Consider the following 25,879-nt stretch of genomic DNA (forward strand, 5'->3'; position numbering starts at 1 on the left):
GCGTGCGAAAAGTAATGCCTTCTATTCTTTTTCCCCAAAACAGATTAGGATATTCTTCTGGCAAAAAAATATTGCAGCAGCACAAATATGTTCAAGTAATTGTGAGAAAGAGAAAGGGGAGAGAAAAAAAAATCCTTTCCCACAAAACCAATGATCAGATTTATTTGAATAAACAACTAAATTCAATCCTCAAGATATTTCACATCATCACATTATCTCACCTTTCTCCCAGGTAATCCCCAATGGCCGTCTTGTTCAGACCCTCTCCCTTGTAGAGGAACTGGGCAACGTCCTCAGGTGACTCCTTCAACAATCCATTCTCCACCAGGAATGCAATGCCCTATATATATATATATTAAAAAATCCACAGTGAATGACACAATCAAACCGGAGAGAGCACAAGGAGAAGCTTGTATGGAGCAGAGGGTGAATACAGTGGGGGGAGTGAGTGGGGGGGGCGGGGGGGGGCATTAACGACATAAAATAACAGAAAAACAACATTACAACACAAGACTACTTCGTCCGTATGCAGCACAAGGCTGTAGGGTGGCATCAATGGTTGCGGACACGGCAGTGCCGCTGATGCAGTGCCCTCTGGTGGTTATGGCAGGAATTTAACGTCCATCCGAAAGACAGCACACACATTGATGAATCACCTTGCCTGTGAAACACCGGGATGACATTTTATAGCTGGGCCGGGATTCAAACCCAGGCTAGACAGCATAGAGACGTGTGTGTACCTCTAGGCCATTCTGCCAGCCCAAAACATCAGGCATAGGCCCAGGACTGCATCAGGTGCCATCGTTTGTGCTGCCGGTTCAACACCTTGTACCTTTAAAGGAATTCTGCCAACATCCTTCAACTTCATCCTCTAACATTTGAGAACATGAGTATATAATTTGATTCAAATTCTGCATCAAGATCTAAACGTGCCCCACAAAATCCCTCACCGCCTACGTGTCCGGAAATAATGAGCTAGAAAAGTGATGTGACAAAGCGACATCAAGGGAGCACGTACATCGCAGGTTGTCAAGCGTGGGAGGCACAAGATTTTCGTATCGGATTCCCTCTGACAAAATGACAGCAAATTCCTTCCAACGATAAAGCAAATGAGAATTTTGGGACAAAGACTGCACCTGCACCATCGGATGGGCCAGTATCCTCAAAATAGCTAATCTAGGCTCTAGCCTGAAATTTGGCAAAGGAATGGACTTAACAGAGGCCAAGCTTCCCTGGCAACCAATTCATTCCACCACAGAGGGAAGGAGAAATTCTGAATTGATGAAAAAGGAGCAAAACAAGACGTCGTTACAGTGTTAAACATTACAGCTTCAGCAAAGGGGCGGAGGTGGTGTTTGAGATGGATGCTGAAAAAGCCGGCCAGAGGAGGAAACGATGACGGCGGTAAAGGCGATTTTTCTTCCTCCAAAACAAACAAATTCCTCCGAAACACAATAAGGTCCGTGACTAAAGCAAAGCAGACTCGGTGACGTAATGGTTAGAGTGTCCGCCCTAAGTCTGGGAGGTCGGCGGTTCAAACCAAGTCCGGGTCACACAAAAGACTTGGCACGTGATGCTTCATTGCATGACGCTCAGCATTTACAAAGGACAGAGCACAGACAAAAAACCAGAGGTTGGCAACCACTACGCAGGCATGATTGGCCTAATCTGCGTTGAAGTGCTTTGTTAGGGAACTCGTGTAAACAATGGAATTGCACAGCAAGGCGCACACTTGTGGACTCGGAAAGATAGGAAGCATCGCATGAGCCCCATTTTACACGTGCGCTTGCGGGGAATGTGCAGGGACGGTGATTGAGACTTGGAATTCCAAGTCCGTATTTATGCTGTTTAAGAATTCCCACTTTGCTGCAGATCACACATTGCAACACAGGTCTGTGTGCGTGTGCGCGCGTGCATACGTGCGTGTGTCTCTGTGCGCACGTGCATCTCCGTGCGTCTCTGTGCGTGCGTGCGTGCGTGCGTCTGTCTGTGCGTGCGTGCGTCTGTCTGTGCGTGCGTGCGTGCGTCTGTGCGTGCGTGCGTGCGTGCGTGCGTGCGTGCGTCTGTCTCTGTGCGTGCGTGCGTGCGTCTGTCTCTGTGCGTGCGTGCGTGCGTCTGTCTCTGTGCGTGCGTGCGTGCGTCTGTCTCTGTGCGTGCGTGCGTGCGTCTGTCTCTGTGCGTGCGTGCGTGCGTCTGTCTCTGTGCGTGCGTGCGTGCGTCTGTCTCTGTGCGTGCGTGCGTGCGTCTGTCTCTGTGCGTGCGTGCGTGCGTCTGTCTCTGTGCGTGCGTGCGTGCGTCTGTCTCTGTGCGTGCGTGCGTGCGTCTGTCTCTGTGCGTGCGTGCGTGCGTCTGTCTCTGTGCGTGCGTGCGTGCGTCTGTCTCTGTGCGTGCGTGCGTGCGTCTGTCTCTGTGCGTGCGTGCGTGCGTCTGTCTCTGTGCGTGCGTGCGTGCGTCTGTCTCTGTGCGTGCGTGCGTGCGTCTGTCTCTGTGCGTGCGTGCGTGCGTCTGTCTCTGTGCGTGCGTGCGTCTGTCTCTGTGCGTGCGTGCGTCTGTCTCTGTGCGTGCGTGCGTCTGTCTCTGTGCGTGCGTGCGTCTGTCTCTGTGCGTGCGTGCGTCTGTCTCTGTGCGTGCGTGCGTCTGTCTCTGTGCGTGCGTGCGTCTGTCTCTGTGCGTGCGTGCGTGCGTCTGTCTCTGTGCGTGCGTGCGTGCGTCTGTCTCTGTGCGTGCGTCTGTCTCTGTGCGTGCGTGCGTCTGTCTCTGTGCGTGCGTGCGTGCGTGCGTCTGTCTCTGTGCGTGCGTGCGTGCGTGCGTGCGTCTGTCTCTGTGCGTGCGTGCGTGCGTGCGTGCGTCTGTCTCTGTGCGTGCGTGCGTGCGTCTGTCTCTGTGCGTGCGTGCGTCTGTCTCTGTGTGTGCGTGCGTGCGTCTGTCTCTGTGTGTGCGTGCGTGCGTGTCTCTGTGCGTGCGTGCGTGTCTCTGTGCGTGCGTGCGTGTCTCTGTGCGTGCGTCTGTCTCTGTGCGTGCGTGCGTCTGTCTCTGTGCGTGCGTGCGTCTGTCTCTGTGCGTGCGTGCGTGCGTCTGTCTCTGTGCGTGCGTGCGTGCGTCTGTCTCTGTGCGTGCGTGCGTGCGTCTGTCTCTGTGCGTGCGTGCGTGCGTCTGTCTCTGTGCGTGCGTGCGTGCGTCTGTCTCTGTGCGTGCGTGCGTGCGTCTGTCTCTGTGCGTGCGTGCGTGCGTCTGTCTCTGTGCGTGCGTGCGTGCGTCTGTCTCTGTGCGTGCGTGCGTGCGTCTGTCTCTGTGCGTGCGTGCGTGCGTCTGTCTCTGTGCGTGCGTGCGTGCGTCTGTCTCTGTGCGTGCGTGCGTGCGTCTGTCTCTGTGCGTGCGTGCGTCTGTCTCTGTGCGTGCGTGCGTCTGTCTCTGTGCGTGCGTGCGTCTGTCTCTGTGCGTGCGTGCGTCTGTCTCTGTGCGTGCGTGCGTCTGTCTCTGTGCGTGCGTGCGTCTGTCTCTGTGCGTGCGTGCGTCTGTCTCTGTGCGTGCGTGCGTCTGTCTCTGTGCGTGCGTGCGTCTGTCTCTGTGCGTGCGTGCGTCTGTCTCTGTGCATGCGTGCATGCGTGCGTCTGTCTCTGTGCGTGCGTGCGTGCGTCTGTCTGTGTGTGCGTGCGTGCGTGCGTCTGTCTCTGTGCGTGCGTGCGTGCGTGTGTCTGTCTCTGTGCGTGCGTGCGTGCGTGCGTCTGTCTCTGTGCGTGCGTGCGTCTGTCTCTGTGCGTGCGTGCGTCTGTCTCTGTGCGTGCGTGCGTCTGTCTCTGTGCGTGCGTGCGTCTGTCTCTGTGCGTGCGTGCGTCTGTCTCTGTGCGTGCGTGCGTGCGTCTGTCTCTGTGCGTGCGTGCGTGTGTCTGTCTCTGTGCGTGCGTGCGTGCGTCTGTCTCTGTGCGTGCGTGCGTGCGTGCGTGCGTCTGTCTCTGTGCGTGCGTGCGTCTGTCTCTGTGCGTGCGTGCGTGCGTCTGTCTCTGTGCGTGCGTGCGTGCGTCTGTCTCTGTGCGTGCGTGCGTGCGTGCGTCTGTCTCTGTGCGTGCGTGCGTGCGTCTGTCTCTGTGCGTGCGTGCGTGCGTGCGTCTGTCTCTGTGCGTGCGTGCGTGCGCGCGTCTGTCTCTGTGCGTGCGTGCATGCGCGCGTCTGTCTCTGTGCGCGCGTGCGTGCGTCTGTCTGTCTCTGTGCGCGCGCGCGTGCGTCTGTCTGTCTCTGTGCGCGCGCGCGTGCATCTGTCTGTCTCTGTGCGCGCGCGCGTGCGTCTGTCTGTCTGTGCGCGCGCGCGTGCGTCTGTCTGTCTCTGTGCGCGCGTGCGTGCATCTGTCTGTCTCTGTGCATGCGTGCGTGCGTCTGTCTGTCTGTCTGTCTCTGTGCGCGCGTGCGTGCGTCTGTCTGTCTCTGTGCGCGCGTGCGTGCGTCTGTCTGTCTCTGTGCGCGCGTGCGTGCGTCTGTCTGTCTGTCTCTGTGCGCGCGTGCGTGCATCTGTCTGTCTCTGTGCACGCGTGCGTGCGTCTGTCTGTCTCTGTGCACGCGTGCGTGCGTCTGTCTGTCTCTGTGCGTGCGTGCGTGCGTCTGTCTGTCTCTGTGCGTGCGTGCGTGCGTCTGTGTCTCTGTGCGCGCGTGCGTGCGTCTGTGTCTCTGTCTCTGTGCGCGCGTGCGTGCGTCTGTGTCTCTGTGCGCGCGTGCGTGCGTCTGTGTCTCTGTGCGCGCGTGCGTCCGTCTCTGTGCGCGCGTGCGCGCGTGCGTCTGTCTCTGTGCGCGCGTGCGTGCGTGCGTGCGTCTGTCTCTGTGCGCGCGTGCGTGCGTGCGTCTGTCTCTGTGCGCGCGTGCGTGCGTGCGTCTGTCTCTGTGCGCGCGTGCGTGCGTGCGTCTGTCTCTGTGTGCGCGTGCTTGCGTCTGTCTGTGCGTGCGTGCATGCATCTCTGTGCACGCGCATATGTGTCTCTGTGCGTGCGTCTCTGTGCGTGCATGCGTGCGTCTCTGGGCGTGCATGCGTGCGTCTCTGGGCGTGCATGCGTGCGTCTCTGGGCGTGCATGCGTGTGTCTCTGGGCGTGCATGCGTGCGTCTCTGGGCGTGCATGCGTGCGTCTCTGTGCGCGCGTGCATACGTGCGTGTGTCTCTGTGCGTGTGTGTCTGTGTGTGCGTGCTTGCGTGCGTGCTTGCGTCTGTGCGTGCATGCGTCTCTGTGCGTGTGTGTGTGCGTCTGTGCGTGCGTGTGTGTGTGCGTCTGTGCGTGTGTGCGTCTCTGTGCGTGTGTGCGTGCGTCTGTGCTTGTGTGCGTGCGTCTCTCTGTGTGTGTGCGTCTCTGTGCGTGTGTGCGTGCATGCGTCTCTGTGCGTGCGTGCGTGCATCTCTGTCTCTGTGTGCGCGTGCGTGCGTCTGTCTGTGCGTGCGTGCGTGCATGCATCTCTGTGCACGCGCCTCTGTGTACGCGTGCATGCGTCTCTGTGCGTGCGTCTCTGTGCGTGCATGCGTGCGTCTCTGTGCGTGCACATCTATATATTTTCGATATAATTTATTTTTCTCTGCAACTGCTTGTCCGTTTGAAGTGAAACTTTAAACATAGGAGAGACTCTCCACTCTCCATGTTTGTTGATAACTCTGCCATCGTAGGTCACATGGTATTGCAGCCATGTTGGATTAAAGGGAAAAAAAAATCATCTCCAAAACTGCTCAACGAAAAAAAACTGACACATTGCATGTGTCATCAACTCCCCATGGAGTATGTGGGGCGTCAACAACACAAGTGGTGAAGTGGTATTAGGCCATAATTGGTTGAATCGATTTTTTATATATTTTTTGGTCAGGCCAGAATCATAATTTTTGATCAGGTGCCAGTCTCTTGGGACTGCCACTTTTAACATGTAACCCAGTGCTACCTGCCACATGACCGGGTTGTCGGAAACTGAACCGACACCCGTCACTGGCTTTGCCAGTGGGGAGTGTGACTGTGACACCCTGCCAGGACCAAAAACAACACCTACACCTAGCAAAGGCGCTCCTGTAGGGAGCCAACACCATCCAGTAACGAGATGGCGTCCTCTAAAAAACACCCAAGGTGTCCTTCAAGTCATACTAATGACTTTAAAAATGGCACGTGCTGCTTCCTCTCTTGAAAAGGATAAAGCACGGCAATCCCCATTGGTTAGCATCCATGGGGAGGAGGAAATGCCCCGCTGAGTACAGTGAGAAAAGTGACGTCATTGTTATGACTCGCTGGTACCGAGAGTATCCCAGGAAGTGATGGTCGTGATGGCACTTCCCACAAGCTCCATGGATGTTAAGTATGTCTCATCAGTATGTCCTTGTGTGTGTTTGTGTGGATGTGTATATGTGAGTGTGTCAACTCTATTACAAGTCTATCTTTTTTATTGATCGATTTTTTTATTGTCTCTATCTTTTTTTATTGTATATATCGAATGCGTATATATCGAAAAATATCGAAATCCTTATCCGAAAAATCTGAAACTTCATATATCTGATCTACAACCAGATGTCAGTGAATAATTTAATTTATGGCATCATTGGTCACGTGGTCTGACAGGCATTTCCTCATACCTTGTTCCCACAACGTATCCACTCTCTTCGCCATTCTTTCTTCCCCATCCACACCAAATGTCCAGCCCATTTCAGCCAGCATTTGACCAATCTCCTCCCTCAGTTCATCCATTCTCCTTCTATCCACCCTCTTCACTCCCGCAATCCTCCTGACCCTGTTGTTCTCGCAAACCTGCAGCCTCTGTTTTTGTCTCTCTGTCAGTGCCACCATCTCCAGACCATAAAGGTAGGCAGGTGTTACACAAGACATCAGAACCTTCCCTTTTAATCTCCTTGAAATCTTTCTGTCTGCCATTACACCCTCAACCCTCCTCCATGTATTTGCACCCACCTGGATCCTCCTCCGCACCTCTGCCTCTGACTTACCATCCCCGGTCACTGTTCCCCCACCCAGATACCCAAAGCTATTTCCTTATCTGATCTCTTTCCCTCAAACCTGATGTTCATATATTTTCTCTGCTGCCCAACCCACATCACCTCAGTCTTCTCCATGCTCATTTTCAGCCCGTGTTTCTCAAATGCCTCCTTCCACTCCCCCAGTACTTCCTGAATCTCCCACGCACTCTCCACCACAACAGCCAGATCATCCACATAGAATATCTTTCATTCCCTACCCACGTGCAACAGCTTGTATCCTCCTACCAACCTCCTCGCCCTGTCTCCTTTCCATCTGGACTCCTGCATACACAACACTTCCAACTTCCTTCTCTGCATGATCTCCACCACCTCAACCCCTCTACACACCCCCACCACCCACCATTAATCCCACATTCAAACTGCCTAGCTGAAATTCGCTTCTGAACCACTGCCCACCTGGCAGAGTTTGGTTTGGGATTAGTTTGGGACGCTCAGGTCATCAACCAACAGCGTTGCCCTGGCTGACCTGTTGGACCTCCTACCAAAGGCTAATATATTGGCATGTTGGATTGAAAATAAAAATGTTTAAAAAAATCTTTTCCAGGACCGCTTAACAGATCGATGCGGAACTTCACTTCACTCATATGATCGACTACACATGGGGAATATAGTTTGAAAAATATGCATTCACCTTCATTGATGAAATTTAGCTTTAATGTGCGAAAAAGTGGTCGTTCAATTTACCAGCAATCAATCAATAAAGCTCCGGATAATTGCAATGTAGGTGACATAATAGGGTGCATGGATGATTATGGGTATATGGGCAATAGCAGTGGGCCATAATAGTAGCGTGTTCAGTTAACCATGGTATTTTTGTTCAGAATGAACGTGCGGGGCAAGACTATGCGCTCTCTGGAGTGCCATTCTAGTTGTTGATGTTTTTAAAAAACAAAAGCAAATGCTTACTCAGTCTGAGTTTTGAAAGATGGTAAGATGGAGCAAGTCATGCAACTGAGGGTCACGGAAGCTCACTTGCCAATTAACAATATCGCAAAAAAGAAAGAAAGAAAAAAAAAGTGCGGATGTCATTGGAGATATAATCCCCATGTTTTTTGTACATTTTCATAATCCAAGAGCCAAACATTGTGTGGTACTCCCTGACATTGCTCAACCATCAAAAAGCCCTGGTCACTTCACTCCCTCTACTAGATCGTGAAACATACACCTACTTATTTACCAATGTAAAGTGCTTTGAAAAGTGTGGAGAACCCCAAGTCAGGAAGACATGAAGCTCAAAATCACAACAAAAGTACGAAGCGTGTGGGAAAAGGAAATTCAAAAGCCAGGAACCTTATGGCGGATATCCTTCCAATTCCCCAGCAATGAATCAAATTCCCCAGCATCACATATTACATCCGAGCCTGGTGTTGCCCTAACGGATAGCTTAGGGTCCCGAGTTGCTGGCTTAAAATCTTATGGTCCTGAGTACAAGCACCAGGTGGGTTCACTCAGCTTGTTATCCTTCTGAGGTCAGCAAAATGAGTACCAGCTTACTCGGAGGCCGGTGAAGCACCAACTGAAAGCAAAACAATGCGTCAATCCAAGCGGGAAGAGCCCTTACCTTCTTTGGATCCATGTTAAACTTCTTACGACCAGCAATCATTTGTTTATTGCGTCTCATCGTTTTTCTGAGTCAAGATCGGAGGCAGAAAGTGGGCAAAAGACAGTGGGAATCAGGACAAGGGGAGGTGATAGTAAATGCCTTGAATTGAAAAATGAAGAGTACAAAGAAGTACGGTGTATTTGAGGGGTAATAATACACTGTTGGCTTTCCCGTTAAAGAACGAAAATAATGTTCAACGACACACTGGCCTGCATTGCTCAGTGCATACACTCACGTTCCATCCATCAATTCAATTGTCTCCATCTCGTTGATGACTTCGGCTATTTCATTTTTCAACCGCTGCAGAGGGAGAGAGAGAGAGAGAGAGAGAGAGAGAGAGAGAGGTGGAGAAGGGAGAGACAGAGGGAGAGACAGAGGGAGAGACAGAGGGAGAGACAGAGGGAGAGACAGAGGGAGAGACAGAGGGAGAGACAGAGGGAGAGACAGAGGGAGAGACAGAGGGAGAGACAGAGGGAGAGACAGAGGGAGAGACAGAGGGAGAGACAGAGGGAGAGACAGAGGGAGAGACAGAGGGAGAGACAGAGGGAGAGACAGAGGGAGAGACAGAGGGAGAGACAGAGGGAGAGACAGAGGGAGAGACAGAGGGAGAGACAGAGGGAGAGACAGAGGGAGTGGCAGAGGGAGTGGCAGAGGGAGAGAAAGAGGGAGAGAAAGAGGGAGAGAAAGAGGGAGAGAAAGAGGGAGAGAAAGAGGGAGAGAGAGAGAGAGAGGGAGAGGGAGAGAGAGAGGGAGAGGAGAGAGGGAGAGAGAGAGGGAGAGAGAGGGAGAGAGAGAGAGAGACATGAAGGAAATTAAAACATATTGCAAGTACAAATGGGCAGAATACTGAGGAGATTTTTCGAACATCTGGAGTAAGATTTATTAGATGAAGAAGTGGAAGGAATGTATGGAGACAAAAGGTCTGAAGGTGAATATCGGAAAGACGAAGGTGATGGCAAGTGGTAAAGCATGTGGTGAGGTGGAAAGAACTGGGAAGTGGCCCTGTGCTGTGTGCAGGAAGGGTGTCGGAGTGAACTCCATTCTATGTACAATGTGCGCTGAGTGGGTTCATCAAAAATGTAGTGGTCTGAGAGGGTCATTAACCAGTGTGGGAGCTACATTCAAGTGTCAGGTGTGCACAGAGGGAGCTGCAGATAGAGGAAATGTTGAGTTGTATATTGAAGACGGCGTGAAGCTGGAAAGTGTGAAAACATTTTGCTACCTCGGAGACATGCTGAATGGAGAAGGTGAATCAGACTCGGCAACGGTTGCTGGAGTGAGATGTGCATGGACGAAGTTTCAGGAACTGAGTGGCGGGCTGATGATGAGGGGAGTGTCGTTGAAGCTGAAGGGAAAGGTGTATGCTGCATGTGTGAGAAGTGTTATGATTTATGGGAGCGAGACATGGGTAATGAACGTAGAGCAGCAACGAAGGCTGGAAAGGGTGGAAATGCGAATGGTTCGGTGGATGTGCGGAGTATCGTTGAGAGAGGAAGACAAATGATGAATTGCGAAAAATGATGGGAATAGAGCCTGTGATTGATGCTGTGAAGAGGAACAGGTTGAGATGGTTTGGTCATGTGTTGAGGAAGGATGAAAGTGACTGGTTGAGAAGAGTGATGGAAATGAATGTAGAAGGAAGTAGAGGACGGGGAAGACCGAGAAAGACTTGGCTGAAGATGGTGGAAGAAGAAATGCGGGCAAGGAGGGTTAACAAGGGGAGATGCAGAAAATAGGGCAAAATGGAGAAGATTATCATGGGGACCGCAAGGCTAACCCCCGCTGTAGCAGGGAAAATGGCCTTAAAATGCATGTTGTTTTGTTGTTGTTGTTGTCGTTGGAGTAAGATTTATTAAACCACAATAACATCTATATTTCATGGAGCAGATGTGTTTATATACAGATATGTATAGTATCAGATGTGTATATCGCCGGTGCTCCTGTCGCACACCTAGCTCGTCTTCACGCTGTTGAAACCAAAGTTTTCAGAATCATTTGAATCTCCCGCGATGAAGCTAACTCTGAGGGTCTTTCACTCACTCACCGCAGGCTGGTTGATGGTCTTTCTGTTTTCTACCGACTCCTCTCTGGCCTAGCTCCCCCAGCTCTCTCTGTGCTCTGTCCCCCAAATATTCCTACAGGTCGCACAAGATCTGCCAGCAACCCTCTTATGGTTAAATTGCCAAAATCAAGACTCTCTATTCACCTTCACTCTTTCATTCCTCTTTTCTCCGGCCTCTGGAACAAACTCCCTCACTCTCTTCAATCCCACTCCTCCCTCCAGGTCTTTAAAACAGCTGTTCACCACCATCTCTTATCTTCCCCCATCCAAAACCTTGATCTTTTCTACCCCCGTTAATTCACCCCAGATCCACTTTTTTTGAAATACCAACTTCTTTCCTGGAAGTCCGAGCAGTGTCCTTGGTTTTTTTAAACCTCTCCTACCCTCCACACCATGCCTCCTCCCCCCAAGCCCTGTCCCTCCCACAGATCTCCCGATGTCCCTGCTCTCCATCTTGTCTCTCGTTCCCTTTATCATATGTTTTATGTTTTATGTGTCAGTTTGTCTTTTTGTGATCAATGTTAGCTCTTACACGAGCCAAGGTATATGTGGAAGTAGCGCCACCTTTGGTGGTAGCTGGTATTACAGCTCATCATAATATAATGGAACCTCGAAATTATGATATTGAGTATGATATGTTGTGATGAAAAAGATTTCTTTCAAAAATGACAAGCATTATAAAGTGCATTTTCAAGAATGTGTGCCAACGCATTGCCCACCGGAGGTGGGCCGAGAAGGGAAATGCCCACTAGTTTATACAAATGTGAATTCGACCAAAATTATTCAATAACTGACTGGCAAGACACATTATGCTATCAACCGTTAACTCAACTCAACTGTAGTCATTGAAAAATACGAGGAAAACTGTCACGGACAAAAAAAATTATTTGGCCACAATCACAAACAGATGTGCAAGTTTTGGCCTGTGGCCGAGAACGCTCACGATAATCAAGAAATAACAAAATAAAAATTAACTTCAAGGCAATGAATGATGTGTCATTTGCATTTGCTATATATTTCAAAATGCAAAGAAAGCTTTGCTATTGTACGAGGTTTCATTGTCGTGCAGTTCATCTGGGAGGATAGTCACTCTCCTCTAAGCTGGGTTTGAATCTCGACCCAGCTATAAACTGCCATCCTGGTGTTTTGCAGACAGGGTGAAGCATCAATGTGTGCTCCCCACCCCTCGGGTGGGACGTTAAGCTGGGCACCTCATCTGTTGGTATCAGTTGGTGGATGTTAAAGACGGCACGGTGTCTTTCGCAAAGTGTAGTTGAGTTATGACCGGTTACAATTTACAGTTATTCAATTACAGTTACAGTTTACAGTTATTAAATTACAGTTACAGTTTACAGTTATTAAATTACAGTTACAATTTACAGTTATTTTATTACAGTTACAGTTTACAGTTATTAAATTACAGTTACAGTTTACAGTTATTAAATTACAGTTACAGTTTACAGTCATTAAATTACAGTTACAATTTACAGTTATTAAATTACAGTTACTGTTTACAGTTATTAAATTACAGTTACAGTTTACAGTTATTAAATTACAGTTATAGGTTACAGTTATTAAATTACAGTTACAGTTTACAGTTATTAAATTACAGTTACAGTTTACAGTTATTAAATTACAGTTACAGTTTACAGTTATTAAATTACAGTTGCAGTTTACAGTTATTAAATTACAGTTACAGTTTACAGCTATTAAATTACAGTTACAGTTTACAGCTATTAAATTACAGTTACAATTACAATTACAGTTATTAAATTACAGTTACAGTTTACAGTTATTAAATTACAGTTACAATTTACAGTTATTAAATTAGTTACAGTTTACAGTTATTAAATTACAGTTACAGTTTACAGTTATTAAATTACAGTTACAGTTTACAGTTATTAAATTACAGTTACAGTTTACAGTTATTAAATTACAGTTACAATTTACAGTTATTAAATTAGTTACAGTTTACAGTTATTAAATTACAGTTACAGTTTACAGTTATTAAATTACAGTTACAGTTTACAGTTATTAAATTACAGTTACAGTTTACAGTTATTAAATTACAGTTACAGTTTACAGTTATTAAATTACAGTTACAGTTTACAGTTAAATTTTATTTAAATTAAATTAAATTAAATTACAGTTAAATTTACAGTTTACCGGTTACAGGTTGGTTACAGTCATTGTTTTGCACGGTATTTATGTATTTCTGAGATTAGACAAAATCGAAATTTTATGACTGTTTTTTAGCTGTTTGTTCACACTGATAATGCAGATAATAATTAAATATTACATGTCAATAAAAACGAACATCAAGTTTTTTGGTGTGCAAGTCTGCCCAAGGTTTGTGTTTCCCACAATTTGGCATCCATGAGGCATCATGGGAACAGGTGAACATACCGGCCAAGAAATAATAATCTTGTAACCAACACAATCAAATCATCTTTTAAAGAATGAATGAATGAATGAATGATCGTTTTAAGGCCATTTTCCCCGCTAAAGCGGGGGTTAGTCTTGCGGGCCCCATGACAATCATGGTTCCCTGTTTGAGGCAATGTTTTTATGGCCGGATGCCCTTCCTGACGCCAACCCTTAGTCGCCTCTTACGATGCGCAGGGATACGGTGTACCTATTCTAAACCGGGGTACACACCGGGATCATTCATCCCAGCAAGCTGGTACTCAATTTGCCGACCTCGGAAGGATGACAGGCTGATTCAACCCCCTTGGCGTTAATTCAGCAATCGACCGGGATTCGAACCCAGGATCCTAGGATCCCAAGCCGGCACCCTAACCGCTAAGCCAACACCAGGTTCCATCAAAAGTCAACTGATTCGTGCGACTTTAGATCAAAATAATTCTTTCGTCGATTCATCGGTTCTATAATACCCGTCGAGTGCGTTAAAGTCTGGTTCACCGATAACGAAGTTATTGAAATGTCGAAGAAAGACCCTCAAGGAATGTGGAAAGCCAAGGCCTGAAACGAAGAATGGAAAAATGGCACACGAGGAAAAGGGAAGCATGCTTGATGGAAACTGTCGTCTAGGGTAAGGAATTACAGCGGGGAGACGGGAAGTGTTATGGCTACGCTTGGCATACCTCAATCTCCGCAAGGATCTCAGTCTTACGACGACGCACGGTCGTTAGTTCCTCCTGCTCCTCTGAAGTCAAATCATCTGGGATGGCTGAGTGAGAGAAAAAACAAACAGTTATGGTCATCCACACAGCTCATCAACATACCCTTTATGTCAACAGTCTAAGAAAGATTCCGACAGGTCAGCAGCTTTGGTTACCAGCAGCAAGGGCGAGCTTCTCGAGGAGAAACATGGCAAATACTGCCTGAAAGAGAAGAGCGACGTAGTCGCTACAGGATGGGCGTGCGAAACACGACAACTTAAACATCCTGCATCCCCGGACATTCATGATCGGCAATGTCCCCTTCCGCTTAACCCCACCGTCTCCTCCCATAAAGAACACCGTGGTCATGTCCCAAACAGTGGCTTTGAGCATTTGTTCCAGTGACCTCTATCATTGCTGCTGTCAAGTCAAAAAAACTGCAGAAAAAAACAAAAAAAGAACAGCTAGCGCTGCAGATCTTGTCAAACTCCCAGAAAACTCTTCCAAGAGTCTCAATCTTGCAGAGGAAAAATAGCATTGGTGCTGCTGAAGTAGTTCCTCAGCTACAATCCTGGCAGGGTCACCACTCCGACTCAGGAAGTCAGAACAGCAATTTGGAGTTTGGCAGTGGTGCCGTCGATCGCTCACGAAAGACGCCCTGGGATCTTTAACATCCAACAACTAATGCCAGCAGACAGAATGGCCAATTTTACGTCCATTGGATGGACGGCGCACACATTGATGAATCGCCCTGCCTGTTAAACACCGGGATGACAATTTATAGGTGCGTCTGGATTCCAACCCAGGTGAGACAGATTGCATTTCTCGAGGCCATCCCACCAGCCTCGACCACCACAAACAGGGTTTTCCACATTTAATTTCCTGTTTCTTGCCTGCAGGTAGGCTCGTACTTCACCAAGACATCTCACCAGGAATTACACACTGCCTGGCATCCATTTGGACACGAGCCCAGCCTGGCTTCACCTCCCACTCCTCCTCCTGCGAAGATTTGTAGGAACAGTGCGCCTCTTTGGAAAAATGTGAACGGCGCGATGCCTCGACACAACCCCTCGCGACAGGCTCATCACAGAAGCCATCTTTTTTTATGGCCTGTGCTAGACCAAGAACGCAGCCGACTGACTGCCTGGGCATCATTAAACCACATGTAATGTTGCGCCAAAGGGGGAGGCAATTAAATGAGTGAATTAACTCTCCCCTCTGTCACCCCAGAGCTACCAAATCACAACCGAGTCACTCTTTCCTCTCCCCACCCCACTCATTATATTTTGGGCTTTATTTGATGCACAACAGACCGGTTCCCTCACCTCACCAAGACTCCCTCTCTCCCCCACCCTCAGCACCAATTTGGACGCAAACTAAAAAGTGTGTCATAATACTTTAACCAACCTCAATGCACACAAGACTCTCTTCTCCCCAGGCCTCCAGGCACCGTGCCACCCGCCTGCCAGCACACAGCCAGTGGCCTGTGCCTCATTACAAGCTGAATGGTACTTCTGTGCAATGTCATGAAACCTGCAGGCCAAGGCTGGGATTTTAACACACTCCAAAGGCCCCTCTTTTGAGAATGTAACTGATGTGCGAAGGAGAAAAATAATACAATTAAATAACACTGCCTCTCTTTGTGCACAGATCTGCATCTGTTGCAGGTAAACACAATGCAACAAAGTGTGTTGGCACAATTATTGGGACACCTTAACAATATTATCAAAAGAGATCAGAAAGACACTCTTCGACGTCACAAAGTCAACTGATATGCCTCCGCCCACATCATTACATCATCATAATACTCTTGTATGAAGTTTGATTTAAATCCATTCAGCTGTGCCCGAGTTAGCACATTTTTAATTGACGACCTCTGACCTTTGACCTATTGACCCCAAAAATTAATCAGTTCATGTTTACATCATTATACATACCTGCACCAAGTTTTAATTTAAATCCCTTCAGCTGTTCACAAGTTCTCACATTTTTACCTGACATGACCTCTGACCTTTGGGCCTTGACCTCGAGACCCCCCAAATCGAATCAGTTAATCTTTACATCATTATACATATCTGTACCAAGTTTGAATTAGATCCCTTTAGCCATTCTCAAGTTATAGACCTAAAACAGATTTGAACCTTGACCTTTGACCCCCAAAATCGAATCACTTTATCTTTACATAATTATACATGCCTGTACTAAGTTTGAATTGGATCACTACAGCCGTTCTCAAATTATAGACCTATTACAGACTTTGACCTTTGACCTTTTGACCCCAAAATCTAATCAGTTTATCTTTACATCATTATACATAATTGTACCAAAATTTGGTCAGAATCCCATCTCTGGTTCACGAGTTATCGCGGTAACAGTATTTATACCTAACATGAACTCTGACCTTTGCCCTTTGACCTTGTGACCCCAAAATCTAATGAGTTCATCTTTATCTCATTATACATACCTGTGCCAAGCTTGACTAAGATCCCTTTTGCCATTCTCAAGTTATTGTGGTGACGAAAACCTATCACGGACAGACGGACGGACAGCCGGTCGGACAACCCGAAAACATAATGCCTCCGGCGACTTCGTCGGCGGAGGCATAAAAAACTGTCACCCCACCCTCACCACCAGATCACTCCGCAAGTGATGGCTCAAACAGCATGGCACAGCTGAGGGTTGGACTGAGGCTGAACCTTACCCCAGCCCGCTCCGCAAGTGATGGGTCACACAGCATATGGCACAGCTGAGGCTCTCAAACAGCATGGCACAGCTGAGGGTGGGGCTGAGGCTCACCCTCACCCCTAGCCTGCTCTGCAAGTGATGGCTCAAACAGCATGGCACAGCTGAGGATGGGACTGAGGATCACCCTCACCCCTAGCCTGCTCTGCAAGTGATGGCTCAAACAGCATGGCACAGCTGAGGGTGGGGCTGAGGCTCACCCTCACCCCTAGCCTGCTCTGCAAGTGATGGCTCAAACAGCATGGCACAGCTGAGGGTGGGGCTGAGGCTGAACCTTACCCCAGCCCGCTCCGCAAGTGATGGGTCACACAGCATATGGCACAGCTGAGGCTCTCAAACAGCATGGCACAGCTGAGGGTGGGGCTGAGGCTCACCCTCACCCCTAGCCTGCTCTGCAAGTGATGGCTCAAACAGCATGGCACAGCTGAGGATGGGACTGAGGATCACCCTCACCCCTAGCCTGCTCTGCAAGTGATGGCTCAAACAGCATGGCACAGCTGAGGGTGGGGCTGAGGCTCACCCTCACCCCTAGCCTGCTCTGCAAGTGATGGCTCAAACAGCATGGCACAGCTGAGGGTGGGGCTGAGGCTCACCCTCACCCCTAGCCTGCTCCGCAAGTGATGGCTCAAACAGCATGGCACAGCTGAGGGTGGGACTGAGGAACAGCCTCACCCCCAGCCCGCTCCGCAAGTGATGGCTCAAACAGCATGGCACAGCTGAGGGTGGGACTGAGGATCAGTCTCACCCCCAGCCCGCTCCGCAAGTGATGGCTCACACAGCATGGCACAGCTGAGGGTGGGACTGAGGATCAGTCTCACCCCCAGCCCGCTCCGCAAGTGATGGCTCACACAGCATATGGCACAGCTGAGGCTCTCAAACAGCATGGCACAGCTGAGGGTGGGGCTGAGGCTCAACCTCACCCCCAGCCCGCTCCGCAAGTGATGGCTCACACAGCATATGGCACAGCTGAGGCTCTCAAACAGCATGGCACAGCTGAGGGTGGGGCTGAGGCTCACCCTCACCCCTAGCCTGCTCTGCAAGTGATGTCCTAAACAGTATGGCAAAGCCAGATGTCCAAAGAAACCATATGGACAAAGGGCAGGGCTCAGAGCATGGCCATCTGCCAAATGGACAATTATAGTTCAGAGGTAATGATGCACGTGTGGAAAAAGAAATCAACAAGAGCTCCAAATGTATCATTTCATAATTGGCAATGGGGGTCGGAGGGAGAAGGGGTGGCGGGAGGATGAAAACAACAACAATAATTGCAACGTTTTACTCAGAAACCAAGAACGGCTGATTGTTTGAATACTCCGAAATGTTCTTTCATCTATCATATAATAAACATGGTATGATATACTGAAAAGGTCAGCCATAGACGAATGAGACTGGCATCATTATTTGCTTCTCTTTATATGTTCATTGAAATCATTTGAATGAGTACCGGTATACGTGTTTGCCAAGTTTGTAAAGGTGTCATGGAAAAGCTTCATAGCAAACACACATTTCATTTCCCATTAATTAAGGTGTCGAGCCACCGATGAAGAACATCCACGTGGATGGGTTAATTCGACCAGAATTAGACTAAATAATTCCTGACCAAATTTTTTTTTTTTACCGCGGAAACCTTCCTGCACACACCCTGAGTACAACCACCAGTTTTCAACTCCTTCCATCCAGCAGTTTAGGAATACAGTACTGTATATGGAGGTCAAATACTGGAAAGTGAAAGAAACCAACACACACACAGAGAAACACACACACGCACACACACAGAAACACACACACACACACACACACACACACACACACACACACACACACACACACACACACACACACACACACACACACACACACACACACACACACACAGAAACAGACACACATACACACAGAAACAGACACGCACGCACACACACAGAAACAGACACGCACGCACACACATAGAAACACACACACACACACACACACACACAGAAACATACACACATACACACAGAAACAGACACGCACGCACACACACAGAAACAGACACGCACGCACACACATAGAAACAGACACGCACGCACACACACAGAAACAGACACGCACGCACACACACAGAAACAGACACGCACGCACACACACAGAAACAGACACGCACGCACACACATAGAAACAGACACGCACGCACACACATAGAAACAGACACGCACGCACGCACACACATAAAAAGACACACACGCACACACACAGAAACAGACACGCACGCACGCACACACAGAAAAAGACACACGCACACACACAAAAACAGACACGCACACACACACAGAAACAGACACATACACACAGAAGCAGACACATACACACAGAAACAGACACGTACACACAGAAACAGACACGTACACACAGAAACAGACACGTACACACAGAAACAGACACATACACACAAAAACAGACACATACACACAGAAACAGACACATACACACAGAAACAGACACATACACACAGAAACAGACACATACACACAGAAACAGACACGTACACACAGAAACAGACACGTACACACAGAAACAGACACATACACACAGAAACAGACACATACACACAGAAACAGACACATACACACAGAAACAGACATGTACACACAGAAACAGACACGTACACACAGAAACAGACACGTACACACAGAAACAGACACGTACACACAGAAACAGACTCACGCACACACAGAAACAGAAACGTACACACAGAAACAGACACATACACACAGAAACAGACACATACACACAGAAACAGACACATACACACAGAAACAGACACGTACACACAGAAACAGACACGTACACACAGAAACAGACACGTACACACAGAAACAGACACGTACACACAGAAACAGACACGTACACACAGAAAGACACGTACACACAGAAACAGACACGTACACACAGAAACAGACACGTACACACAGAAACAGACACGTACACACAGAAACAGACTCACGCACACACAGAAACAGACTCACGCACACACAGAAACAGACACAGACACACAGAAACAGACACAGACACACAGAAACACACACACACACACACACACACACACACACAGAGAAACAGACACACATACGCACAGAAACAGACACATACACACAGAAACAGACACACACGCACACACAGAAACACAGAAACAGACACATACACACAGAAACAGACACACACGCACACACAGAAACACACATACACACAGAAACAGACACATACACACAGAAACAGACATACACACAGAAACAGACACATACACACAGAAACAGACACACATACACATAGGAACAGACACACGCACACACACACACACACACACATGCACACACAGAAACAGACACACATACACATAGAAACAGACACATGCACACACATGCACACACACACAGAAACAGACACACGCACACACACAGAAACAGACACACGCACACACAAAAACAGACACATAGAAACAGACACATACACACAGAAACACACACACACAGAAACACACACACACAGAAACAGACACACACACACAGAGAAACACGCATGCGCACACACACACACACACACACACACACACACACACACACACACACACACACACACCCAGAAACAGACACACATACACATAGAAACAGACACATGCACACATAGAAACAGACACACACACGGAAAGAGACACACACACAGAAAGAGACACACACACAGAAAGAGACACACACACAGAAAGAGACACACACACAGAAAGAGACACACACACAGAAAGAGACACACACACACACACACACACACACACACACACACACACACAGAAAGAGACACACACAGGAAGACACACACACACAGAAAGACACACACACACACAGAAAGACACACACACACACACACAGAAAGAGACACACACACACAGAAAGAGACACACACACACAGAAAGAGACACACACACACAGAAAGAGACACACACACACAGAAAGAGACACACACACACACACACACACACACACACACACACACATCCAAACTGAGCCAACACACACAGAAAAACTGAAACATAAAAACAGAAACACACAAAACCTGAAACATCAAATTATAGTATGATGCCATTCCAAGCTTATTCTGAAGACCACGTGACATTATGATGAATAAGTACTTGAATGAATCAAAGACGGATTACATTAAAAATGTAATAACTAAAATATAATCAAGGAAATCAATTGCCGTCCAAACGTTGACCTTTCTACGACCAACGAACTGTTTTTGTTTTGTTTTCTATGCAAGAATGAAGATCGTGGAAGATCATGAAAAATCCTCAAGACACGTTTGGATTTAACAAGCAGGAATTAATGAACAGGAGCGAGAACTGGCACAACTAACAACCTGCAACAAGAGAGTTGGGTTAGGTAGGGTTCACGGGGAAAATAAAGATTGTGGGTAGGGATGGGGGTGACATGAGATGGTGGTGTACCCTCCAGCTTGAGGGGACAGTGTGATTGAACAGATTGAGGAATGCAGTTGCACAAATCTTATGGGAATATCAGAAATACATTTGTGCCAAAATCAGACATGTCAGTCAGGATTGAAAATAAAAATCATCTACTTCGACTACATCTACTACAACTACGACTACTACGTCTACTACTACTACCGGTACATCTACAACTACTACTACATCTACTACTACTACTACTACTACTACTACTACAACTACTACTACGACTACATCTACTACGACACATCTACTACTACTACCGGTACATCTACTACTACTACTACTACTACTACTACTACTACTACTACTACTACGCCACGCCATTTTGCTGCTCCTCGAGCCGTGCTATTTTCGACATTTCCTTCTCATCCTCTTCCGTTTTCGTTTGTATTTTTGGTTTTTTGGGGTTATTTGAACCAAGTTGGTTCATTTTGTTAGTTTACTTTGACGTCCCGTTTGAGTTATTAGCCCTTTGTGTTCGGGCCTAGCCGCGGCGTGCGGCCGCACCCGTGTGGGACTAGATTTGCCTCGCCCGATTTGTGGCATATCACAAACTGTTTGACTTCCTTGTTTTTGCTTAACTAGGGCATGCCCGTACTATATCTATATCTAAAATTATATCCCCCCCCTCTATTTACATGAAATGGTTTGGTCCAAAGCGAACGGCTTGCGGAGTTTGGTAAAGAAATCGCCATAGCGTGCACAAACGCGCAGGAAAGCGAAAGAATCGCAAATTAGTTTTAATTAGTTTTAAAACATAGTTGAACGCCAACATAGTTTGCCAACGTGAAATAAATGAATACGCTCTCAAATGTGCCGTCCGAGGCAGAGTCTGTTCGGCACGTTCGGCACACGTGATAGCTCGCTGCTCTCTGATTGGTTGAATCGTTTTTTGGACATAGCTCGGTAACTACTTGTCCGATTAATATGAAACCTTGAAAAGGCACATCCTCGGGTCCCCAGCAATATACCTGGCAAGTTTCAAGTATATCGGACCCGTGGTTGTCGAGAAACAGCGGTCACAGACATACAGACATACATACATACATACACACAGAGATTACTGGAATTATAGATAGATGACCCTTGACTTTCTGTGCTATATTTGCATAGTTTTGGCGATTAAGCCGATAAGTTATTTGCTCAACGCGTGTTTGTTTATCCTTTTGAGCAAATCATTAGCATACCGGTCCGGTCGTGCTAAAATAAGCAAAAGCTCGCGAACGAGCTCATTGATATTTTTTTTCTCATTTTCATTTGACGGGAAATATACCGTTAATAGCAATCATGCCTCTGGATGGTACATGGGCAAGGATGGCCGCTACTACCTCTGGTGCAGGTGGGAACCGCCCTGCCCACCCGTTTAAGGCGTTAACAAGGAAGCACGGGGTGAAATGCGAGTTGGGACAAATCACCCAAATCGAGGCCTATGTGAACGCACTCGCTAGTGTGGTTGATCCAGCAACGATAGTTGCACCCTCGAAAATGTATGGACAAGCTGTGTTCTTTCTTAACTCAGAGGCTGCAGCAAACAAAGTCATTGAGAAAGGGATTAGTGTGGGAGGACTCTTTGTACAAGTCGAGCCACTCTCAAGTCTTGGTACAAGGATAATTATATCTAATATACCTCCTTACGTGCCTGACAATGTCGTGGTGCCTTTCCTGGAACGACTGGGAGTGTTGAGATCACTCATCAAGCCTGTGTCTTTGGGCTGTCATGAGCCCTCCCTACAACATGTCTGGTCTTTTAAAAGACAAGTATCCATTGAATTGGGAAAGGAGGCTGAATGTGAGGGGTCGTTTGTTATTCCTTTTGACGGAAAGAATTACAGGGTGTTTTATATGACAAACGAACCCCGTTGTTTTGTATGCAAAGCGAAGGATCACAGGAGAGCAGACTGCCCCACTATCATTAAAGAGCTTGCAGCTCCTCAACGTCCAGATCAGCCTCGAGAGGATCCCAGCGTCACTGAAGGTAACCTAAGAGAGGCGGTTGCTCCTTTGTGCTCGAGGGCAGTGGACCCTCAAGAAAGTTCTATACCAGCTTCTCATCCCAACTCTTCCGCTGCCATAAATCAATGGCAGGCAGTGGGAGCAGGGAAGGCAAAGAGAGCACAGAAGAGGAAATCAGAACCCGCAGAGGATGGGACCACGGAACACCCTGGTACAATTGAGGATGACACGGGAAGTAATGTGTCAAAGGGATTTGTAAAGCCTAATATTCTGAAGGAGAAAAGAGTGGTAACCCAATCTGAAGAAATGGAAGAAGAAGAAGAAGAAGAGGAAACTATTCATCAAACGACAGGATATGGAGAGTCTTCTCTCTCAGATCCACCCAAAGACAGTTTGAAGAATGAACAGGAAGGGAGACCGTCAGGTAGTAAACCAAGCACGGTAAAGACAAACAACCTAGAGGTATCTGACTTGACAGGGCCAAACGATACTGTGATGTTGGCTCCTGAGAAAATGCATCCAATAATAACAACTGCAACGAAGCTTCAAAATAAACCAGGGATTGAAACATCTACAAGAGCAGTTCTGAACCGAAGGATTAACACCGAAGTTTCAAAGGATTCTGAAGTAGCATTCATCGGTGGGACAGACAGAGAGAGGGAACCAGACACACAAGCATCAATGAAGGTGCTGGCACTGACAGACATCTTGGGTGATGTCACTTCACTCACTGTTGGCGCAGAAAGGGGAATAGTTGAGCACATCTCTATTTTACGACCCCAAAAGGTTGGATCTCCTATACCAACTGAGGAGGAGGCATCCATTCCCACAGGTGTAGCAACGTCCGCCGCATCAGAGCCAAAGGAGCGTTCCTCTGCGCCAGAAGATTATGCCAAGTCAGCCTTGAGAGACGACATGGCAGAAGACTTGACACATTGTACAAGTACACCAAAGGAGAAGGATCTTGAACCTCCAGACAGCGATGATGAGGAAAGTATTGGTGATGGGGAAGACTATCAAGGGTCACTGACTGGTTTAGAGACAGACCTACCTGCAGGACGCCATTCCTGCATTCCCAGCCAGGAGATACGCGAGTTCCTGGAACAAAGCTTGCATAGCAGGAAGAAAGTGGAAAATGCGCTGAAACGGTGGAAAGATTATGACTTGCTAGTGCATTCCTTGTATGCACTAAGGAGAGAGGGACATAAAACAAGGACTTCAGGCTCGGCCGAACAAGCCCGAGTCAGGAAGTTTCTAGCAAAGCTGTTGAGTTACGGGCCTGAATATAAATTCGTTTAGGAGGATGAATTTCACAGAAAAAACTCTCAATACAATAATGACATCAAACTTACGAATAGGATCATTGAATGTCAATGGCTGTAAGGATGCATTCCGTGTGCACCAGGTATTGTCATTCTGTGTGAAGGAAAAACTTGAAGTAACCTTTTTGCAGGAAACCCACACGACCCCAGGGGCTGCATCCCGATGGGAAAACCAATGGGAAGGCTTGGCCTTTTTCAGTCACCTAACGGACACATCTTGTGGAGTGGCTACCCTCTTTTCACCAAAGAGGAAACCTGAAATACTTGTCGTAAAGGAAGCCAGTGTGGGGCGGTTGCTACATATAAAAGCAAAGTTTGAAGAATTTGTTGTCAATTTCGTCAACATTTATGCACCTTGTGTAGGAGTTGCAAGGGGGATTTTCTTCAACCGGTTGCAGAGATTCATGCTCACCTTGCCTGGTGAAGAGTGTGTAATTCTTGGAGGAGACTTTAATTGCACTCTAAACCCCTCCCTTGATCGAATAGGTCAGGAGCCGCATAATCCCTCTGTAAGAATATTACAACAAACCATAACACTGTTAAACTTGAGGGAAACTTGGCACATACAACACCCCACAGACAGAACATTCACGTATACGAGTATCAGAGGTGGTCATATATCACAATCCCGGCTCGATAGAATTTACATGTCTCACCATTGGTGTAAGATTGTCAGTGACTCCGGCATAAAAGTTGCCCATTTCACAGATCACAACTTGGCCTGGATTAAGTTTTCCCTGGCGGAAACAAGGCGAGGCCCTGGCTTGTGGCACCTGAACAATGCTTTAAGTCAGGATGAAGCCTTTTTGTCAATCTTTTTGAATTTTTGGCAAGCCTGGAGGAATAAAAAAAGGAGATTTTGCTCACTTGGATTCTGGTGGGATGTAGGCAAGGAACAATTGAAATTGCTGTGTCAGGAATACTCGTATGGATCGAGCAAAACACTTGGGTTAGGGATCAAGAGACTGGAAGAGGAACTGCTGCACCTTGAGAAGCACCTGGCCACACTTACCTCTACTGAACTGCAGGCATACCAAGAAAAAAAAGAGCACCCTTAAAGCATGTAGTCGTGTGAAGGCACGAGGGGCGTATGTGCGCTCTCGTTTGCAGTTTATTTCTGAGGATGAATATGTCCTGAATTATCTCAAAGGGGTGGAAAAACGCAAAGGTCAATTCAGGACTATAGCGAGTGTTCTCGCAGAAGATGGTCTCTTGCTCAATGGCTCTGAGGGTGTTCAAAAACGAATTAGAGCCTTTTACGCTCAGCTGTATTCGGGTAAGAGCACAGATGCAGGTGCAGGTGGCACTGTGGAGTAGTCTTCCTGAAGCCTCTGTAGAAGACCGGGAGCAGCTGGAGACTCCATTATCTCTGGAAGAATTGAAAACCGCCCTGCACAGCTTATCAAGAGATAAAGCCCCTGGCATGGATGGCTTATCATGTGAATTCTATACAAAAGTATGGGACTTGGTTGGACCTGATTACCTAAGCGTAGCTCAGGAAGCATGTGATACAGGTATAATGCCCCTTTCTTGGCGTCGAGCGATGCTGGTCTTGATTCCCAAGAAGGGTGACTTGA

The 25,879-nt window shown here is 47.7% G+C and overlaps 1 protein-coding gene across 1 annotated transcript; it reads right to left on the reverse strand.

Annotated features, from left to right (window-relative positions):
• Positions 1-201: 201 nt before the first annotated feature.
• On the reverse strand, positions 202-14,978 carry LOC137414078 (cytohesin-1-like). The gene is made up of 5 exons (XM_078769269.1): positions 13,961-14,978; positions 13,767-13,852; positions 8,836-8,900; positions 8,559-8,625; positions 202-340 (listed from the first exon to the last, which is right to left on the reverse strand). Exons 1-5 carry the CDS (start codon positions 14,175-14,177, stop codon positions 218-220), a joined length of 558 nt encoding a protein of 185 aa, XP_078625395.1. The 5' UTR covers positions 14,178-14,978; the 3' UTR covers positions 202-217.
• Positions 14,979-25,879: the final 10,901 nt, after the last annotated feature.

This window comes from Myxine glutinosa, unplaced genomic scaffold (genome assembly GCF_964187855.1).
Source record: "Myxine glutinosa unplaced genomic scaffold, kmMyxGlut1.1 SCAFFOLD_1853, whole genome shotgun sequence".
In the NCBI taxonomy this organism is placed as follows: Eukaryota; Metazoa; Chordata; class Myxini; order Myxiniformes; family Myxinidae; genus Myxine; species Myxine glutinosa.

Excerpts from the sequence above, each read along its gene's own strand:
- LOC137414078 (XM_078769269.1), bottom strand. The coding sequence starts at position 14,177 with ATGCTCAAAGCCACTGTTTGGGACATGACCACGGTGTTCTTTATGGGA. Across the intron at positions 8,901-13,766 it reads AGATCCTTGCGGAGATTGAG|CGGTTGAAAAATGAAATAGC; the intron begins GTATGCCAAGCG and ends CTCCCTCTGCAG. Across the intron at positions 8,626-8,835 it reads ATTGAATTGATGGATGGAAC|AAAAACGATGAGACGCAATA; the intron begins GTGAGTGTATGC and ends ATCTTGACTCAG.